At 38.4% G+C, this 19106-nt stretch overlaps 1 protein-coding gene across 3 annotated transcripts in view; it reads left to right on the forward strand.

Annotated features, from left to right (window-relative positions):
* CREB5 (cAMP responsive element binding protein 5) overlaps window positions 1–19106 on the forward strand; it is a 390366-nt gene that overhangs the window by 122658 nt on the left and 248602 nt on the right. For all 3 annotated transcript variants that reach the window (XM_075212281.1, XM_075212282.1, XM_075212280.1), the window contains exon 5: window positions 17865–18034. In XM_075212281.1, coding sequence (XP_075068382.1) covers window positions 17865–18034 — 170 coding nt within the window. The remainder of the gene's footprint in view (window positions 1–17864; window positions 18035–19106) is intronic.

Raw genomic sequence — 19106 nt, forward strand, 5'->3', positions numbered from 1 at the left:
GGAACTTGCTAAACTATAAAATTGTATAGTATATAGTAAATGTAATAATGCTGGACTGAAAAGGTCTGGTAACTGCTCTGGAAAACCACTGTCTGCCTTTTAGCATGTGTGGTAGTTTGCTGACACTAAAGAAAAAGATACATTTCTGAAAGGTCAGACCATAAGTGGATATAGATGGAAGGCAATGAGCGTGTATCAACCTTATTATGACATAGAGCAGAATGTGAAGACTTCCCCACAATTAACTTGCATGCTGAATTACTTAATTGTATATAAAGCGACCAGAGGTCAAACCTTACTCCTAGGTCAATTTTTAAATTAGTGCATTAGATAGTCTAGGCAATCCTTTTATTTTGACACTTTCACATCTATTAACTATGTACTTAACCATACTTGAGCACCTTGTGGCTCTCCAGCTGGGACTAAAAGATCCAGCAGGCCATGACTGCCTTCTACTGCCTGTTTTTGAGCAATACTCTAAAAAGTAAAACCATACAACATATACAGGGCTGCGTTATGACAGCTCCATAAAACGTGTAAAGAAATTGGTCTATTTCATTCCATTGGCTTCCATGTAAGTTAAAGGGACATTATAAAGAAAAATTGATACCGTTATGGAATTATTTTTATTGATTAAACCATTGCCATGTCGGCTAGCCACTGAAATATGATAGTATCCATTGGAAAGTACAGTGGGGGGAGTAAGTTGATGGGTACCTGGAATCCCTCCTGTATACAAGACTTAGGGGTAGATTTACTAAGCTGCGGGTTTGAAAAAGTGAAGATGTTGCCTATAGCAACCAATCAGATTCTAGCTTTCATTTATTTAGTGCATTCTACAAAATGACAGCTAGACTCTGATTGGTTGCTATAGGCAACATATCCACTTTTTCAAACCCGCAGTTTAGTAAATCTACCCCTTAGAGGTCTATTTATCAAATAAGGAAACACCCTAAATCTTATGAAAATGGGTGTTTTTCTCCAGATTTAGGGCTTCTCCCTAGTTAACAAGTCCTCCCTGCCGGTGATGGCTTTCATCAGCTAATAATCGCTATTGCCTTATCGGTCTGCTTTGCATGGGGAAGCCTGTTTAACATTGACAGTAGTGGTACAAGCACCGCTGTCCTCTGATCGCTATCACCACCTTAGGTTGGTGTTAGCACCAGAAAACTGCTTTATTATTAAAATAAATCTTATTTTCTTTTTTTGTTTTTTAAATAAAGTTTTTAATTTTTTTCTGTTTTTTTGTTTTTTTACATTTTTTTTTTTTTTAAGAACTGGAAGATCTCTTACAGGCTTCCAGTTCTTGTCCGCAAACTCCCCCTGCACTTGTCTGGTGATCAGTAAAACTACTTTTACGGCTGAGGAGCTGAGCTTTGCTGTGATAGACAATGGGAGTGGGCCTTCTAGTGTCACACTATTCCCTGGCTCATAGAGGGAGACTCTGGCCTGGGTGAACTGTGTGAGAGGGACATCCACGTTGGGGTCACTGCCATCATCTGTCCTTATCTGTTCTGAAGAATAGCAAACCACAGGATAAGTACTGGTTTCTATTTAGTGAAGACACTGATCCATATAGATGCAGAGACTGAGTAACATATCTGGAGGGGAATCTACCAGTCATTTTCTCTAATCTGGTCCCCACCAATCTTATCTCCACAGAGCCTGGAGGTGTCACCACAGTCTTGGACACAATATTATTAGCCCTGCCCCCCCAGCTACTTGTAGAGACTGAGTCCAGGGGGACTATTGCTTCTAAGTACACTAACCTGGGTTTCCTCCATGAAGACTAGATACTCTATGGTTAAGCTGCAGTACTGTCTAGGCTCGGTTAGGATTGTACTTGTGCCTATCTAGCTGCCTAAGTGGGCGCATGAAGCCGTGTGTTGGGCTGTACATGTTTGTTTCAAATTTGAAGACTAATATTCTTCAGCGTGTATACTGTATCATTGTTTGATACTCCACTTAGGACATCCGCTGTACTTTTCATTGTACAGATATTATTTTATATTCAAATGGTTTACAGTCCAGTTGGAGTACTTTGCTAAATCGTATTATTAGTTAATAAATTACCCACATTCCCATTTCCATTAATAATTAGTTTTTTTTACAAAATTCCACCATTGTGAGGGTGTATTGATAGTGTCACTTGTGCATAGTACAAAGGGTTTCCTGAGTGGTCCCCTGGCAGAAGAAACCACATACTCACAAGATTGTGAAGATTGGAGTGGAGGCACTGCACCAGGAGAGGTGAGAGCCACACCCTCATTAAATGGAGTATTGTAACAGTGGAATAAAACACCACTTACTCCCCCTTGTTAGAGTACATACAGAACAAGGAATGTAATAACTACCATAGTCACTGTAGCATCTACCTGTGTTCTCCTCTTTCACACACCCTCAATTCTGCATGGAGCACTGGTATGTACCAGGCACTAATGTTTTTAGGATGAAGCCATGGTGACTATGATATCTATTACATGCTATAGATGATATGTAAACTAACACAAGGGAATACATGACCTTATATTCCACTTGTACTAAGCTTAAGTCTGGGTCTCTCTTTTCCTCCATCATTAACCAGACCAGAGGCAACTGTGAAAGTAAGAGGTTCTGGAATGGTGCCTGAGATAACGTTTTCTATCATGAGCTGAACATCTGTTGATGAAAGTTCTTGTGGGTGAATTCTATTGCGTCCCTCCAACCCTTGAAGATTTTATACCAAGGAGAAATGTTCTGTGACTTGTGGTGCTCAACACCAATTTATGTTAGTATTTCCCTTATGTTGATCGCCGCCTGTATAAATAATTGCTATAATAATGTTTATTTTAAATATTTTGAGGGTGTTGACTAGAAACGATACCACAAGTATTGCAGAAAAACTGTATACATGGGAACATGACTTAATGGTACATTACAGATTATTTCATTTTACAGCTTTGACAATTTAGCAAGTTGCTCTGTAATTGCCGCCAAGAAGTGTACAATGCGTTAATCAAGAGTAACAGCTATGACATAAGCGCATATTATACCATATAGATCTATGACAGTTAGTATAGCATAGAGATTACAAGCTCAACATGAACCATGAAGAAACTTCTCTAGGCTTAAAGGAACAATAGTTTGTGTATCTTTGTTCAAAAATAAAGCCAAAATACTTCTCATGTAGTTTCCCAGGTGTGCTGGGACAGCAATTTTCACTCACATACTGGTAATATGAGCACTGAAACAGTTTCTAATCCTACTGAACAGAAAATAAGTGTATTTTACCTTTTTATTCCATTTGCACTCCAGTCTTTTGGTTTTGGACATTAATATCTCAAGTACATATATGATAAATTCCAGCCGGCATATATTGTATAGCCCAATTTTATCTACGGTAAGAGCGATCTTTGATCTACAACATGTTATATGCAAAACAGTGGAAAGGTAAATGATTTCTGCAGTAATAATGTCATACACTCAGACATGGTATCCTCCTACACTAAGAGGAGCACTGACAAATAATTCAGTAGTGAGGGGTATGCCAAGGGCAATATGAAGATAGGCAATGGGTAATTTTCAAATGTAATTTTGAATATTGATAGGGTGCTCCAAAAGTTTCAAGTATTCTGGATAATGGATTTGATACCTATGGATATAAAAAAAGAAATTGAAAAAAGAATCTAATTAGTTTTTACTACGGTACAAATAGCATTACAGCTACATTTTATTTCTTACATGGACTTTTATATGGACTAGCAGCTTGTAAATGTGTGACGTTTGATCTGTGTACTTGCATATTAAGGGGTCTATGCATCAAACTACGATGAGCCATTAAAACTGATAAAACAGCAGCTTTCTTCATTAAATGGCCAACGCAGAATATATCTAGTGCTTATTGCAGAAAAAATCCTCCGAGGACAGTGGCAGGTGGGGAGTTTCACTGGGGCGATACACCTGTCAAACCGTACCCTAAGGAGAGCTTCAGGGAGGACAGAAACCTCTCGTGGGGCAGAAGGGTGTTTATGGCGAAGAGCTGTTTATGTGTTTATGTAAATTATGCTGACTAAGATTTTTCCTGCCATAGATTACTATGGGGACTGCGAAGTACTGCAATGTATAAAAATTTGATAAGCTTTGCATTGCGCAGAAAGATAACGCCATCTCAGGATGGCGCTACCTTCTGATGGGATCCTGCTGAAGCCTCTCTGACTTTGCAGAATCTGTTACAGTGGCAGTGTACACCGCACTTCCTCCTTTCACGAGCAGTTCTAGGCTGCCGGTAAATAGAAAAATGAGATCACAGCAGAGGGGTCACTTCATCGGGGCTCCCAGAGTAGCCCGGCATGATGCATTCAAGGGGTGCTTAAATATGCATCACTGCAATATGCAGCAATGCATATTTAGTGGCACCGCATTGTAATGATGCATAGACCCCTAAATATTAATTAAATTATGCTATCACATGCTATTATAGATGTTTCACATAAAATAAATGCTGGTAGCCTTGTGACTTTTCCACACAAACAAACATAATCACATAAGCACAAACACAGAGACATATGCACAGACGCAACCACTCACAGCCACACACACAAGCACAAGGGCTCTGAGAACAGGGGGGAAGGGGCGCCTGGGCCTGACTGGGGGCTCTGCCCTGACTGAGTAGTGGTTGGAGCCACCATCCTGGGGGTGGCCTCGCCCTCTTCAGTTGCTATGGAAAGGGCCCCAAGAAGCTGCTGTTCCGGAGGCCAACATTTCTCTTGGTCACCCTGCATGTGATCACATATGCGTCCATACATGCAGACATACGGAACCAAACACAAACATATGCAGGCATAGGACCATACACACAGACATTAGGAGACATACACATGCATGCAGAAATATGCATACTCACCGGGGGGGACACTTATGAGCACAGCAGCACACAAATATTTATTTTGTTTCTACAAAATTATAATAATCAAAATAGTTAAAATTCTAAACCCAAATGAAAAAGTGTGAAAGCTGGCAGAAGTAAGGTACCAGATATTAAATGTAAGTATGAACCAAGTAAGAACTTTTTTGCTTTGAATCTTTCTTCGTTTAAAAGTCCCCTTATTTACCTGTACACAGGTATCTTAAAGATTGTGTCCTACCTTGTACAAGTAGCTCTTTGTACGGAAATAAAGACCTTTAATCCCAAGTACATTACAAAAAAATCAAAATAACAGTCTAAGGGCCTGATTCATCAAGGCATGCATACTGAGCGCAACAGTATTTTGGCTTTGCGCACACACGAGTTCATGAAGACACGGATCTCAAGATACGTGCACTGTTGAATTGGGGTGTAGGTCTGCTGTGCTCTACTACATGAGACACTGCAGTATCTGTCCAAAGCCTATGTTTATTATAAATCACAAAAGAAAAAGAAATAATTAATGCCACAGTTAATAATAAAGGCATTAATGATCAAACAGTAAAGAGAAAAAGGGTTTTAGTTTTGTTTCCCTATGAAATACTTTTACTAGTATGCTGTTAATGTCAATTGAACATAAAATAGATTTTTACTGTTGCTTTTGATTGTAAACACATGTTATAGCATGCATATGTGACTGTCATTACCAGTGATCAGGGCTCAGACTAGCCTGTAGCTGGAGAAAGGGATACAGCAGAAAAACAAATAACTTTGCAAAGCCCAGGGCTTGAGTTGGATGCGGCTGCGTGCGCTTGAGTTTGTCATGCCCTTATGGTACATTAACTACGGCAAGATGCCCCTTTCCCACCCTTTGTGTTCAAAGACGGAGCGGACAGGGCTGCGTTTATTGTCATATGTCCTGGGTTTGGGCATGCACAGAGTGATTTTGCGTACAATGATCATCATCATCATTTATTTATATAGTGCCACTAATTCCGCAGCGCTGTACAGAGAACTCACTCACATCAGTCCCTGCCCCATTGGGGCTTACATTCTAAATTCCCTAACATACATTCACACACACACACAGCGTACAATATGCTGAAAATCGGCAGATACGTGCCTTGATGAATCAGGTCCCATCAGCCTCTCTAAATCCAAATTTCTGAGTCAAAGATTTCCATTGGCAGAAGAAACAGGACAATCCTAGAAAACCAGTGCATTTTAAACAGGAGGTGCAAACATATAATCACCATCAACATCCTAATTGTATGTGCTCAGTTAGATAGCACACTAATACATCAATGTAAAACATTTTAAATCTATTATAAATTTCTGTTGGATGAACGTGTACAGTAGATTTGTAGTTCTAATATTGTCCAGTTTCACCACAAGTTAGAGAGAAAGAGGGTCAGTCAGCAAGACCCGGTCCTGCTGGTGCTATGTCTGCATTCACTGCTTTTACAACACTTAGCAACATTCACCTTTTCACATGAAAACAAGTCTTACTGGAGCACATGTATCCTCATATAAACAGCACATTGTGCTGAAAGAGAGAGATAAAAGCCCAGAAAAACTTGGCTCACAGTTACCGTAACTGCATCTTAGGACAGACAAAGGACATGACCATATAATTCTACAAGAGTCAGGGCCACTGTGCTGTCTTCTCATTGCCACAGATGCTCTGTGGAATCTGCCTTATTTCTTATTACAGTCTCATTTGACCATATCTATTTTACTACCTGTATAAACATAACAATAATAAATGTGCCTCGTTCTGAACACAGGCTTTCTTAGACATCTTACGTTGGCCACAAACGTTGCACTCTCGCAGTATAGCCCAACAATCAATGTGATAACAACACAAACAGGCCCAGAGAGGCCAAGAAGAATTTCAAGCGCTGTTATAGCAACAACTTGGGGCATCTTCCACAGTCCGGGAAGGTGGCTCCTTCAACTACACTTCCAGGCCAGGGCCCCCAGGGACGCCTGGGCCCTTGTACTTTATACCTAACCCCCCACCCCCTTGGCACCCCCTTAACAGACCCACATATGATCAAGAAGTCAACCAGCCCTTCAATGACCACACCCTCATATGTTGGGAAATGATTTTGCTGCAGATATGTTTTCTTGCTCTTTATTCATACTGTCATCTTTTTAAAGTCTATAGTTTCTTTTCTCATCATTGTTGCCACCAAAAAAAGATTTTCTTCCACTTTAGGGCTAGAGCACAAAAGATTTTTTTGGTTTTTCTCTCTGAAGTGTGTTGAACAGATTGCGTAGTGAAAGTACAGTGAGCACTAAACAGCCTTAGGGAATGTTGATCCCTATGGCAACATGCATCACCTGCTTACAAAGAAAACTTCTGTTTGGTTGTGTTGCCGGAAGGGTGAATAGGAGATGCATCTTGCAATAGGGATCAATGGCTCTTATGGCTGTTTAATTGAGATTTCCTCCCATGAGCATGCAGTTTATAATAATACAATTAAAATTGATTTTAGTCTTGAATTAATATGAAGGCCATATGAGCCTTCACCATACTTGTATAGTCTCCTGGTTGCCACCCCTGTTCTTCTGAGAATTACGTCATCGGTGCCCAGCTGCTAAGTGTTTTATATATATATATATAATGTATATGTAACAAGCTGTGGTTTTCATACTGGTGATTCTACATGTATTCTGCATGTCAGGTGCATTGTATCTGATTGTAGCTGTTCGAAATTGCAATTTTGCCTAAATGTCACTGTCTGTGTAAGGTCTGCACTGAGCAAATCATACCCAGTGATTTGCTCACGGTAAATGTTTCCCTATTATTAAACCTTCCAGGTTGAGGTCTCAAGGTAAATCAAGCTATGGGCATGGCCGGATTAAGACACTGTAGGCCCCTGGGCTAAGGTTACTGTGAGGCCCCCATTTGTCAAGCGACTTATGCCTAATCCGACAATGCAATATTACTGGGGGCCCCCCAGTAATATTAGATTGGGCATACGTTGCTTGAGAAATGTTTATTTTAATATACCTCCTCTGTATTTTTTTTAAAAAAAAAAAGATATCTATGGATTAATGTACCTTGTGTATGTTCAACAATTTGTAGGAGTGCAATAGTTTGAAAACAAATGGTGGTTTAATAAGGTTAAAACATTGCTAACTGGTTTTAGCATAGGTAAATAATAAATGGTTGTTACAATTATGACCAGTTATAACCTCACTAAGCAGTGCAGTGTGCGCCATGCCTGCAGTGACAGCGATCGCCGGCAGTGGGAAATATATATATATATATATATATATATATATATATATATATATATATATATATATGTATAACGCTGCCGGCAGATCTTTCTTTGGGGCACCCAGCTGCCCGAGACCCCTGGGCTATAGCTCATAAAGCCCTAAGGTTGATCCGGCCCTGGCTATGGGGATAAGGTGTCATGAATATTTTAGTTTATGCAGATCTAAACAGCACGTGATTTAAACATTTTCATGGAAATATGGTCACATTTTCATGAAAATCACGTACTGTGGGGAGTTAGAGTGTAGGCGAGAGTGTAATTTATTGTACCACATTATAGTGAACAGAACAAATTAATCTTAACATTTTCATAGTACTGTAGCTTAGCATATAAACATATCTCCCTGTTATCTAACATATCAGCAGTATCCGAATAATATCAATACAATCCCATATATATATATTGCATAGTCCAACACCAGTCTGCTAACAATATTAAGTTAAAGCGCACCAAATGCCTTACATTACCCAGCAGTACCAAATATTAATAAAAATTAACTAGTACCCACTGAAATTTAAATGATTGAAACATTGTCCAAGCAACATTAATAGTCATTTGGCAGAAGAAGATATAGTTTATACAGGCTGTGCACAGGGGGACCTATATGGAACAGGGGGGACAATGTATACAGAATACCATTTATGTGTTGGATGTTTCCAGCAAATTGACCAAAGCACATTAAGATTCTGAAAACAAAACAGGATCCATCGCTGGTCACAATGATATATCTAAAGCACCCTAAGTGCAAAGTTTGAGCCGGTACCCCCTGGACAGGCAGAACGACTAATAGACCTATGTAGATGTGGAGACTTTCATTTAGAAAGACCCCATAACTGATAAACAGCCCTCACTGGAACTTTAGCAGTTGCAAACAGAGGGAAAGAACCAAACAGATTTAAGCAATGGCTTTAAAGTCATTGTTTTGCCTTTAAAGACATTGCCTCTTTAAATTTTAACTGCAAACTCGCCGAATAGCTGCGAGTTGAAAACATCAGCACTTAATACTTTTACCCCCTGGAGTGGTCAAACGTTATTTTAACACATCGAATGTAGTGCAGTACAGAAGTATCAAGGACATTGCCAAGTAACAGATCAGAACTGTGGACTTCCAAACACTGGGGGCAGCTACAGAACTTGTTCAAAACAGTTTATACTAAATGTCTTTTGCATCTTGATATAGCTTCTCATTGTCTCCTCTCTTTTTATAATTTCATAAATTAAGGCAAGGCTTGTGGGTTTCGACAGAACAATGTATTTAAATGAATCAAGCTTTGACATTACCCAATTATCTGTGCCGAGATGAAGGTTATATCCTATGTCAAAAATACCATTGGTTTACAGAAGCCCCTTTCACATGGATGATTAATGAAAGAAGAACAGGACAAAAAATAGTAATTCAATAATGTCATGAAATGAAGATGGAGTTTTGCGGGGATGAAACGGCGCATTTAGTTTTTAGACAATGGGTATAACTCAATAAGACTCAGTATGGGCTTTTCTAAACTTGCTTGTAACTGTGATTGACAGGACAGGAGTTTCAGCTTGCCTGGAACAAGATAGTATTGTTAAGTTAGTCCTCCAGGCAAGAGAGATATACATGCAATTAAGTTATTAGACCATACTAATGCATGGGACAAACATGGAGGTCATTTATCAAAAGCTTGTGGGGTTTAAATTGTTGAAAAAATATCTACATTGTATTGAGATGGACTTATTTAATCAGTCTGGAGGACATAGATGGATAAATATATATATATATATCTTGTATATTGTGACCTTACCATAACTCAGCCCACAAGAATCTGTGTTTTTTATTTGACCAATATATATTGTTAGGTCATTGTAATAACTTCCCTCTGTGTAGTCCATCCAATACTTTACATGTAGTATATGAAGATGTTTTTGAGGATAATCTGAGAGATGACCGGTTTATTTGACACTTCCTCATCCTGAAACTAACAATCCAAAGTTTATACATTTCTTTAATTACATATAATCAGTCACTTACAGCTTAGCATTTTCTTATATTGCCTCTAATTAAAATGGCCAACAAGTGCCTGCAGCACAGACTGAATATTAAAGGAGTTTCAACCTTCAGATGACTATCACTTTATGACTTGCAGATTCCCTCCTGAAAAATGGATCCTGATGAGGTATCCTTAACGGTTTTACCAATGATTAAAAATAAAAGTCCTGATCAGCATACTGATTCATGTATACACATTATACGTGATTTACCTTCAGATCTGTGCTCTTCATCAGTCATAGCCATCTTCTGCAAAGATTGTGACTCAGCACACTCCATAGAGATCTATGGACACTGCCGGTCCTGAGTACATACACACTGCAGAATTGGAAAAACATTGTTCCATCGTTGAACAGGATTTTTAATCCGGTTTTAAAATCAAATGAAACAATACAATGTGCTTTAGAACATTAATCGTTCATCGTTGGAGCGTACACACTAATGCGATATCGGGCCAAACGGTGGTTTATCGTGTGATTGGCCCCATAATCGGCTGAAAGCACTGTAGTGTGTGCCCGGCCTTACCGTAGTGTTGTGTGTTGTTGTTGTCCACATCTATGTCCCAGCTCTGCTCCGCTCTCTGCATTGTATATGACTGTATCCACAAGGCAGCTTTGTGTTCATATCCAAGAGAAATAAAACAAAGTAACAACAACAACAACACTGCTGGTTCACATAAAGACATGGCGGAAAAGCCCACAAGGAAGCCAGAAAGATGACATAATGTATTTAGTTGCAGGGAGACGTGTAAGAGTCATAGGCATCTGAAGGTGAAACACTCTTTATGGAAGTCAAACATCAGCGTGGACAGATAGTGCAGGAGGTCCTTGGAGCACCAGGGTGCATCGGACGTGCTAGTACCAACAATATTACCATGTTCAGAAGGACCAATTTGTGCAGCACAACCAGAAGCTGCTGTTAATCCAGCAGTGAATAGTATAGACGTTCACTGACCCCTGTGTTCTGGTTTTGGTTTTGTATTTGGATTAACTTTGTGTTTTGGTTTTGGTTTTGGTTCCGGCAAAATGGCCCTTGCGTATTTCGGTTTTGGTTTTGGATTCCGATTTTTTTCCCCCCAAAAATCCTGAATTATTTTATTTTTTTTGCTAAAATCACATATTTTTGCCTTTTTTCCCACCTACTTTATTATGAACCTCAATGACACTAATTACAAGTCATTTGCAGTCACTTTTGACCACCTCACAGGTCACAATATTATTTTCATAAATTTTCAAACAAAGACTGCAGATTTAGAACACCAAGCCGGCCAGACCTATTATTTGTATTTCAGCAATGACAATTCGCAATGGAGCTGTCCTGAATGTCACTGTAGACTTTGAAGAACACTGCTACACCCCCTCTTTCTATTCTACCTATGACGCTGCCCAACTGCTCTACAGACTACCAAGAACTGTGCTACCCCTTCTGTGTCCCTCTGTGGAATGGCGCTGGATCGCTGTGGAGAGCGGTACTTACAGAATCCAAAGCTTGCGAGATCAGACGATGTAACAATGAAGTTTTGCCTCGTTTTCAATTCTGAGGGCTCGCAAAAGCTAGGGGAACCAAGCCTTAGCATCTGTAGTGAATAGTTATTTAGGACTTTGTACAAAACCAGAGTAAGTTTATCCTAATTACTCATCAGGGAAATTAACGCTAATCACTGCCGTAGGGTCAGTTTATTACCCAGAGACTGTGTTTACTGTATGAGAGTCAGGTGATAAATAGATACATTGATGTGGAATTCAAATCCTTATAGATAGTCATATCAGCCCCTTGGCAGGTCATGTTTAGTCCCACTGCCCTGGCCATGAAAAAATTGTGGACTTTATGTATCAATTTGTGGTTCTGCATATGGATTTAAAACCGGCATCAGCCTTTTATTAATTAATTTGCGGCATAAGCAAAATCACATCCGATGTGTTGTAGTTTTAAAACATGCGCGCTGCATGTGGTTTAAAGCTAGCTGCATAGGGTTTTTAGCACAGTGCTGGTTTGCAAACTGAACCTCTTGTAAAAACTATTAGCGTCTGATGTATGAGTTTAAGTCCATTTGCACAACGTAAAAATGCGACTTGCATAAATTTTGTTGCACTGCAGCTGCAAACAGCCTGGCCCTGGATTTGAGTCTGTCTTCTACATGCATTAACATGTAAGTGCAGTACAGTAATCCGATGCATCTAATTTTGTCTTACACATATTTTTAAGATCTACCATTTAGGATATAGAGCTTTGTGTTTCTCATAGTCATGGTGCAAGTTTATGTGCTAATAATGATGACTGGCTACAGTGCTCTGGCTACACACTTATGCTATGTTTAAAGTTGCATGGATCTTACCATATTTGTCCAGACATATTTTTGTGGTTACTTTCAAGCAGCAATTTTGCAATCAACTCTAAATCCGGCACCATCTTTTAGGCATCATTCAATACACATGCAATTTGAACAATCTCACCAATGAGAACCGTGTCTAAAAATGTGCATATTTCCTGCCGTTTTACAAAGTGCTGCGATCTTAGGTTGCAAAAATGGCATTTTGCGTTCTTCTGCTTTGAAAGACTGCGTCATTATGTCCAGTTATTACTTTGGTAAATAGCACTGTTTGCAAACCACACAAACAGACTCGTTTAAAGTTGTAGTTTGGAATAAACACATTTTGAAACATCTAAACCTTAGTTCTATGGGGAAACACATTGATATCCCTGCCAAGTTATTTGTATACTGTCTAGCGTATGGGCTCAGACTCAGCATTGTGCAAAACACTAACATTATCTGAACCTTTTTTTTTTTCAGCATTTCTACCTTTTAGATTTCCATGTAAGTTTCTGTTTTTGCAATGACGATAACAGAGACCTGGGATGGAAATAATGACCACATCTTGTGATCTTAGATAATTATGGCAGCTCCCAATCAGCAAAAACTTAGATTGCCAAAATTAATTTAGCCACTATAAAAATCCATTTATCAATTTCATAATCATGAATATATGTATATGAATATGATTTTGGAGGCTGGTCTTTTTTACTTTCAATATACCCATAGATTTGATCAAATAATAATTTTAGTCAAAAGTAAAATATGAAGGTTTTATAATGAATAAATCTAATTCTTGAATTTAATACTTGTTTACATTTATTAGTATAAGCATATTATAGACATTTCAGTTTATGAAGTTAGCAATATCTTAGAATAATGTTTTCACTTAGAGTCTGTATACCAAGGTGAAATTCTCACTAGGAACTTCAGTAACTGCTCAGTCCATAGCAGAGATTTGGTTGAAATAAAACATATAAAGTGTTTGGAATGTGGCCAATCTCAATATGTTGGCTGGTTTTTATTACATGAACTGTTTGCATTTCTCATGTAAAGCTGGGGCTTTGCAAAGTCTGCCATGAATTAGATCATAAGCTGAGACAAAGAAAAAGAATCTAAAAGAGAGTGGCAAACGTTATTCTTTCACTAAACAAAATAAATAGGGAAAGTAAAAAGGCATAAATATAGCTTGTGGTTGCTTTTTAAAAATAATTATTTTCACTCAATGTACATTATTTTGGAAATATGTACTTAGGAAACTAGCCTCTTCCTCCACCAAGAAAATTATTTGCTATGCTGTTGTGGAGACTGTATTTTCTTGCCTTTACTTGTATGTCAGAAAACTCTGGTGAATTTGAAAGTTGTTCACTTCATACTGACATATTTCTATGACTGTCTATTGTTGCGTTCCTGCCTCTGCTTACATAAACTGTGGTGTTATCAGCAACTTCCTTTTATAATTTAATATGACTTATTATAAAGTAGACAATCACCACAAAGCATTTAACTATAATTGTAAGGGAGGTAAATTAATTAATTAGGAGTAAAGTCAAACCATTCAACTCACTGAAAACCAAACAAAACATAATGATAATCTACAGACTCAATAATGCGATTTATTTGATACATTGATACCAATCACACTATAGAGGTATGTTAAGCAGTGAAATAGTTCACAGTGAGCCCAGTGTACCCAGTGAAGTGGTGAGACGAGCTATCGCTTCTTTTATTTAATAGGGCTATTTTTGCTAGAGGTAGTATACACAGTTCTGCTTTATAGTATAGGGAAATCTTTTCCTGCACCTATTAATGCAGCACTTATGATTTTTGAGACCTGTCATTTCTCATTTTGTCACTTTGAACTTTTATTCCAAATACTCTTGTTTAAATCCAGACTTGTTGAAGCCCATAAGACGTCCACACTGAAAGCTGTATTTATTTTACTTTCTGCAACTGGTTTTATGCTGCTCAGATACAGCTTTGAGTCTTACACCTTCAGAGGTGTTAAATACATCTTAAATCATAAAACAAATGTTTGAAATTGCAGGACTGAATACACAGCCTGGCTTCTATTAATAGTTCCTTTCTGTTACTTTCTGTTTATCAGGAATCCATAATTAATTTACCTCTCCTCACCTTTCTGCCTACTAGTTGGGCACCTATGTTCAAACACTTTACATGTGATAGGCACATGGCAGAAAAACTAGGTCACTATTTTCATAGATTCAGGTATTTTGTATAAGACAAAATGTCCTTTGAAATTTTTTTAGAATAAGGTTTATTTTCACATACAAATATCTCACAAAAATAATATTATTTCTCTAAATGTTTATGTATATACTGTATGCAGAACAGTGGCCACATTATTATAACATATGAGGGAGAGCTTTCGTGGAGATGTCTATCAGTAACTTTGAAACAATATATTTTAAAGCCGTCCGAGTTGCACAGTACCAGGGTAAGCCATACAAGATATGCATTATGATGTATGTGACAGAGAACAGCATGAATAACCAACGAGGAGCAACATGCTTCTTTGTATGAATGATTTGTCTGTGTCCACACTTCTGTGTCCACCATTGTTTACAGATGAAAGGTACCATCTGAATGGTTGCTATGGGCAACATGGTCTTTTCTATTGTGCAAGATACTACAAATGTCCCCCATTGTGCCTTAATGTGGTCAGTGGAAGCTGCTGGTACTGGGGGAATTGCCCGTTGAATGAGCACTGGTCTGATGTAATTGAGCAATGTTCTATATCTAACTGGGTCCCATTTGCTCCCATCAGTCATTAAATCATTATGAATTTAACATAGAAGTTGCACAACTTGTGGATGTAAGGAATGAAAGTTGATTTGCTTCATTGAAGTGTCCGGTGTGTGGGTAATAAACTAGAACTTCCGGATGTCTTACTAAACCACAGCCTTAACCCACTATCACATGTAACCATTAATTGTTGCTCTTCTTTGTCTATAACAGGGTTAGGTTACTAAACAAATGCCATCCCTACAATGAGTGGCTAAGAGCAAGCTTAAACTCGCCAGTGTCCAGTGGTGAGCATCAAGGACATACCGAGAAGCATGTGCTAACCTATAATGTGTGCATGATGTCCAGCTTCAGTGGTGTAGAACAGGGTACTCTGTCTGCCCTCCCCTTCCCCTGGATGTCAGAGGGGGGCATTACAAATCAAGTCAAGTGCTAGGGTCCTTTCATATCATCTTTACACCGGATCAAACGTGGCTAGCAACAGACAATGAGCGTCTGCCCTCAAACTTCTTTCAAAGAGTGAAAAATAATTTCTTCATGTTTCTTATGGACTGTCTATACTTCACTTTTTTTAATGATCATTAATACAAACTTTATTTCCTATTGACCATTGTTTAATTTTATTATTGTAATATTGCATTAGCACCATCTAGCACTTTATGAATTTCTTGCTTGCAATTAGAGCAGGGTGTAACAAAGCAGCCAATTCTGAAATTTATTCAACAGTGAGAACATTTGCATACTAATCCTGATTTGTCAAACACATATACAATAAATAACACTCACAGTGGTATCAGACCAATGGCAGTGCATGGGATGTAAGGAGGCCATTTAATAAGCATCCTATGTCTCATGTCTATAGCTTTATAAAAGGAGCTTATCCCTGGATTGTGTTAGAGGAAAATGCCTATGGATGCCTATGTGATTTGTGAAGTGAGCTGTTCTACAACTGCATTACCTTTGCCTTTTTTTACACAGCTTACACCCTGCCTAGTTAACCCCTGTGTCGCAATCTATTACAGTACAACAGGTTTGTAGGGTTTTTTTCATTGTACAACTTGTCCTTATCTTCCGAACCGACACTTTTTTTTATTCAGTACTGTCGTAAGTCTAAAGCTATGTACTCACTGACCTGAAGATTCAGGGCCTGAGCCATTAAGGAGAGTAAAGCATAAAAAAGGAGTAACTTTGTATCTGGGCAAAACCATGTTGCATTGGAGGGGGAGATAAATGTAAAATGTGGGGACAGATTTATAGTTGGGGTAGGGCATGTCATAGATCAACTTTAAATTTCAGTGTACAAATAAAGCTATTAAGTATTTGTGTGCTAGATGAAAAAACAGTCAGTATTTAACTTATGTGCAAAATAATAAACTAATTTGCACCCCTTGTTTTGTAACATGGTTTGTCCCAGAGAATATTTACTCCTTTTGTTGCCTTACTTTCCTTAATGACTCAGGCCCTCAGTGTTTAAGATGCATAGTCAATTTCATGTAAAAGACTGTGATGGCTTTGTCACAATCTGTTTTGTACCAAATAAGACCATACATATTATTTATCTTAGGTCCATTTCAGTGCATTTGATGTGCTGCAATGTAGTAAAAAACTTACTTTCATCCCATTGGGAACCCATTATAAATGTAATACGGTTAAGAAGCGTTAATAATAATTATTAAAGAATAATTTCACCAAAAGTTATATTTTAGCCAGTACCACTCTCTCCCCCAGCTAGCACAGCAATGAGCGTTCCATGCCAGAGGTCTCCAAAATTTGCTAGTACCCACCTCCGCTAGTACAGAAGTGGATTTTCTCCAGGAGTTTACACCTGGTAACAACACAGATTTAGTCAGTGCTCTCCAGCTCTATCCAATCAGGTTCGGTGTTAGAAACGGGCACAACGCTGATTGGAATTGAACCGTTGTCTATGCCAGGACAGGAAGCAATTGCAGCATTGATGGGGCAGGTTACTAGGTTGGGGTAGGCATTAGTATTATTAGATATAAATTACATTTTATGTGGCATTTAGGGGTTCCATATGTCACAGGTTTTTTTGACAATGTTTATTTTTCCATAATTCAGCCTCCTGATGCACGCAAATCAATAGGTTACATATGAATTGGTTCCAACAACTGTTTTACCTTCTTTGGAACCTAAAATAATTTATGGGGCTGATTTTGTGGCCTGAGCAAACTAAGTCATGTGGGTGTCCTGGTTTTTCAAAATTCTGAAAGCTGTAGTGGAGTTAGCCTTACAATGAAGACTGTCAGTTTGTTATAATGAACTTACTTCACTGGTAGCAGTGTTTTTCATGTTCAGGGAGGATTAGCCTATGATTTGTTTATTTTACTATTTTCTATGGAGCTTTTAAGTTTTAATTTGTAGACATGATGCACCTGGTGAAGCAAAAACTGGATCTGGTGAAATGAATACAAACTAATGCATCATTTAGAAACACTATTCAATGTAAATTCCTGTGAACATTGACTCCTTACACCCGTAGGCCTAAAAAACATCAACATTTGGAAAAATAAGTGATATAAATCAGATTTACCGGTATATGAACAACAACATTTTTTCTGCTTACAGACTATCACCCTGCATAATGCAGTTGGAGGAATGGCAGGACCGGCGTCACACCAGCTATCAAATACAAGAATGCCAAATCATGACACCAGCGTTGTAATTCAGCAAGCAATGCCATCGCCCCAGTCCAGCTCAGTTATCACACAAGCACCTTCCACAAATCGCCAGATTGGGTAGGAGGACAAATCTTTTCTCTATTGATGTATATTTTTAATGAAGGATGGTATTTCTCCCTTGATGTGTTATTATAGCATGTATATCTAAATTATGTGTAAATTATGGTTGGTAATTAGAATTGCTACTTATTTACTAACAGGTGAATTTTGGTTGCGATCTCTAATTTTGTTGGGTGGACTTTTCATTCTTATTATAAAATGAACTATACATTGGATGACGTTTCTATTCTCATCTTATGTGTACGATTGCAGTGATTTGTACTTTGTTGTATTTCTGGCTTTGAAAGTCCGTCTTTTAATGAAGAAAATTCTCTTCATTCTCTATCATTATTTGGTAGTTGGTTTCAATTGCATATTATATTGCAGCAGTTTCAAACTGTGTGATTAATGTTGACGGGGCAACCCAGTGGTTAAGTGGTTAGCACTTCTGCCTCACAGTGCTGGCGTCCTGAGTTCAACTCCCAACAATGACCTTTATCTGTGTGGAGTTTGTATGTTCACCCCGTGTTTGCGTGGATTTCCTCCGGGTGCTCGGGTTTCCTCCCACACTCCAAAAAAACATACTAGTAGGTTAAATGGCTGCTATCAAAATTGAACCTAGTCTCTCTCTATCTGCCTGTGTGTGTATGTTAGGGAATTTAGACTGTAAGCTCCAATGGGGCAGGGACTGATGTGAGTGAGTTCTCTGTACAGCGCTGCGGAATCAGTGGCGCTATATAAATAAATGATGATGATGATGGTGGGTCTGCCTTCCAATGCAGTCACCATCCTGATTGTTGTGTAAGCTGCTTTTCCTCTAGTTGTTTAAGACAGCAAACACATCACATGAAAGCAAGCAGATAAGCACACAAACAGCAAGTACTCTAGGAAAATCTTATTACAGGGTATCTAGTATCTGTAGTTGGAGACTATTATTTTTTTGGTCTTTCACATGTGTTGGTGAGTGAGCATATTGGAAACACGATTACGTAACCATAGTTTTATGATTTACTAGGGTCAAAGTATGTCATGCAAAACAAACTGCAGATATCATCTACTACGGGACTGTCAAGTGTACTTTGTGTAATAT

The sequence above is a fragment of the Mixophyes fleayi genome, chromosome 5 (assembly GCF_038048845.1).
Source record: "Mixophyes fleayi isolate aMixFle1 chromosome 5, aMixFle1.hap1, whole genome shotgun sequence".
Classification (NCBI taxonomy): Eukaryota; Metazoa; Chordata; class Amphibia; order Anura; family Limnodynastidae; genus Mixophyes; species Mixophyes fleayi.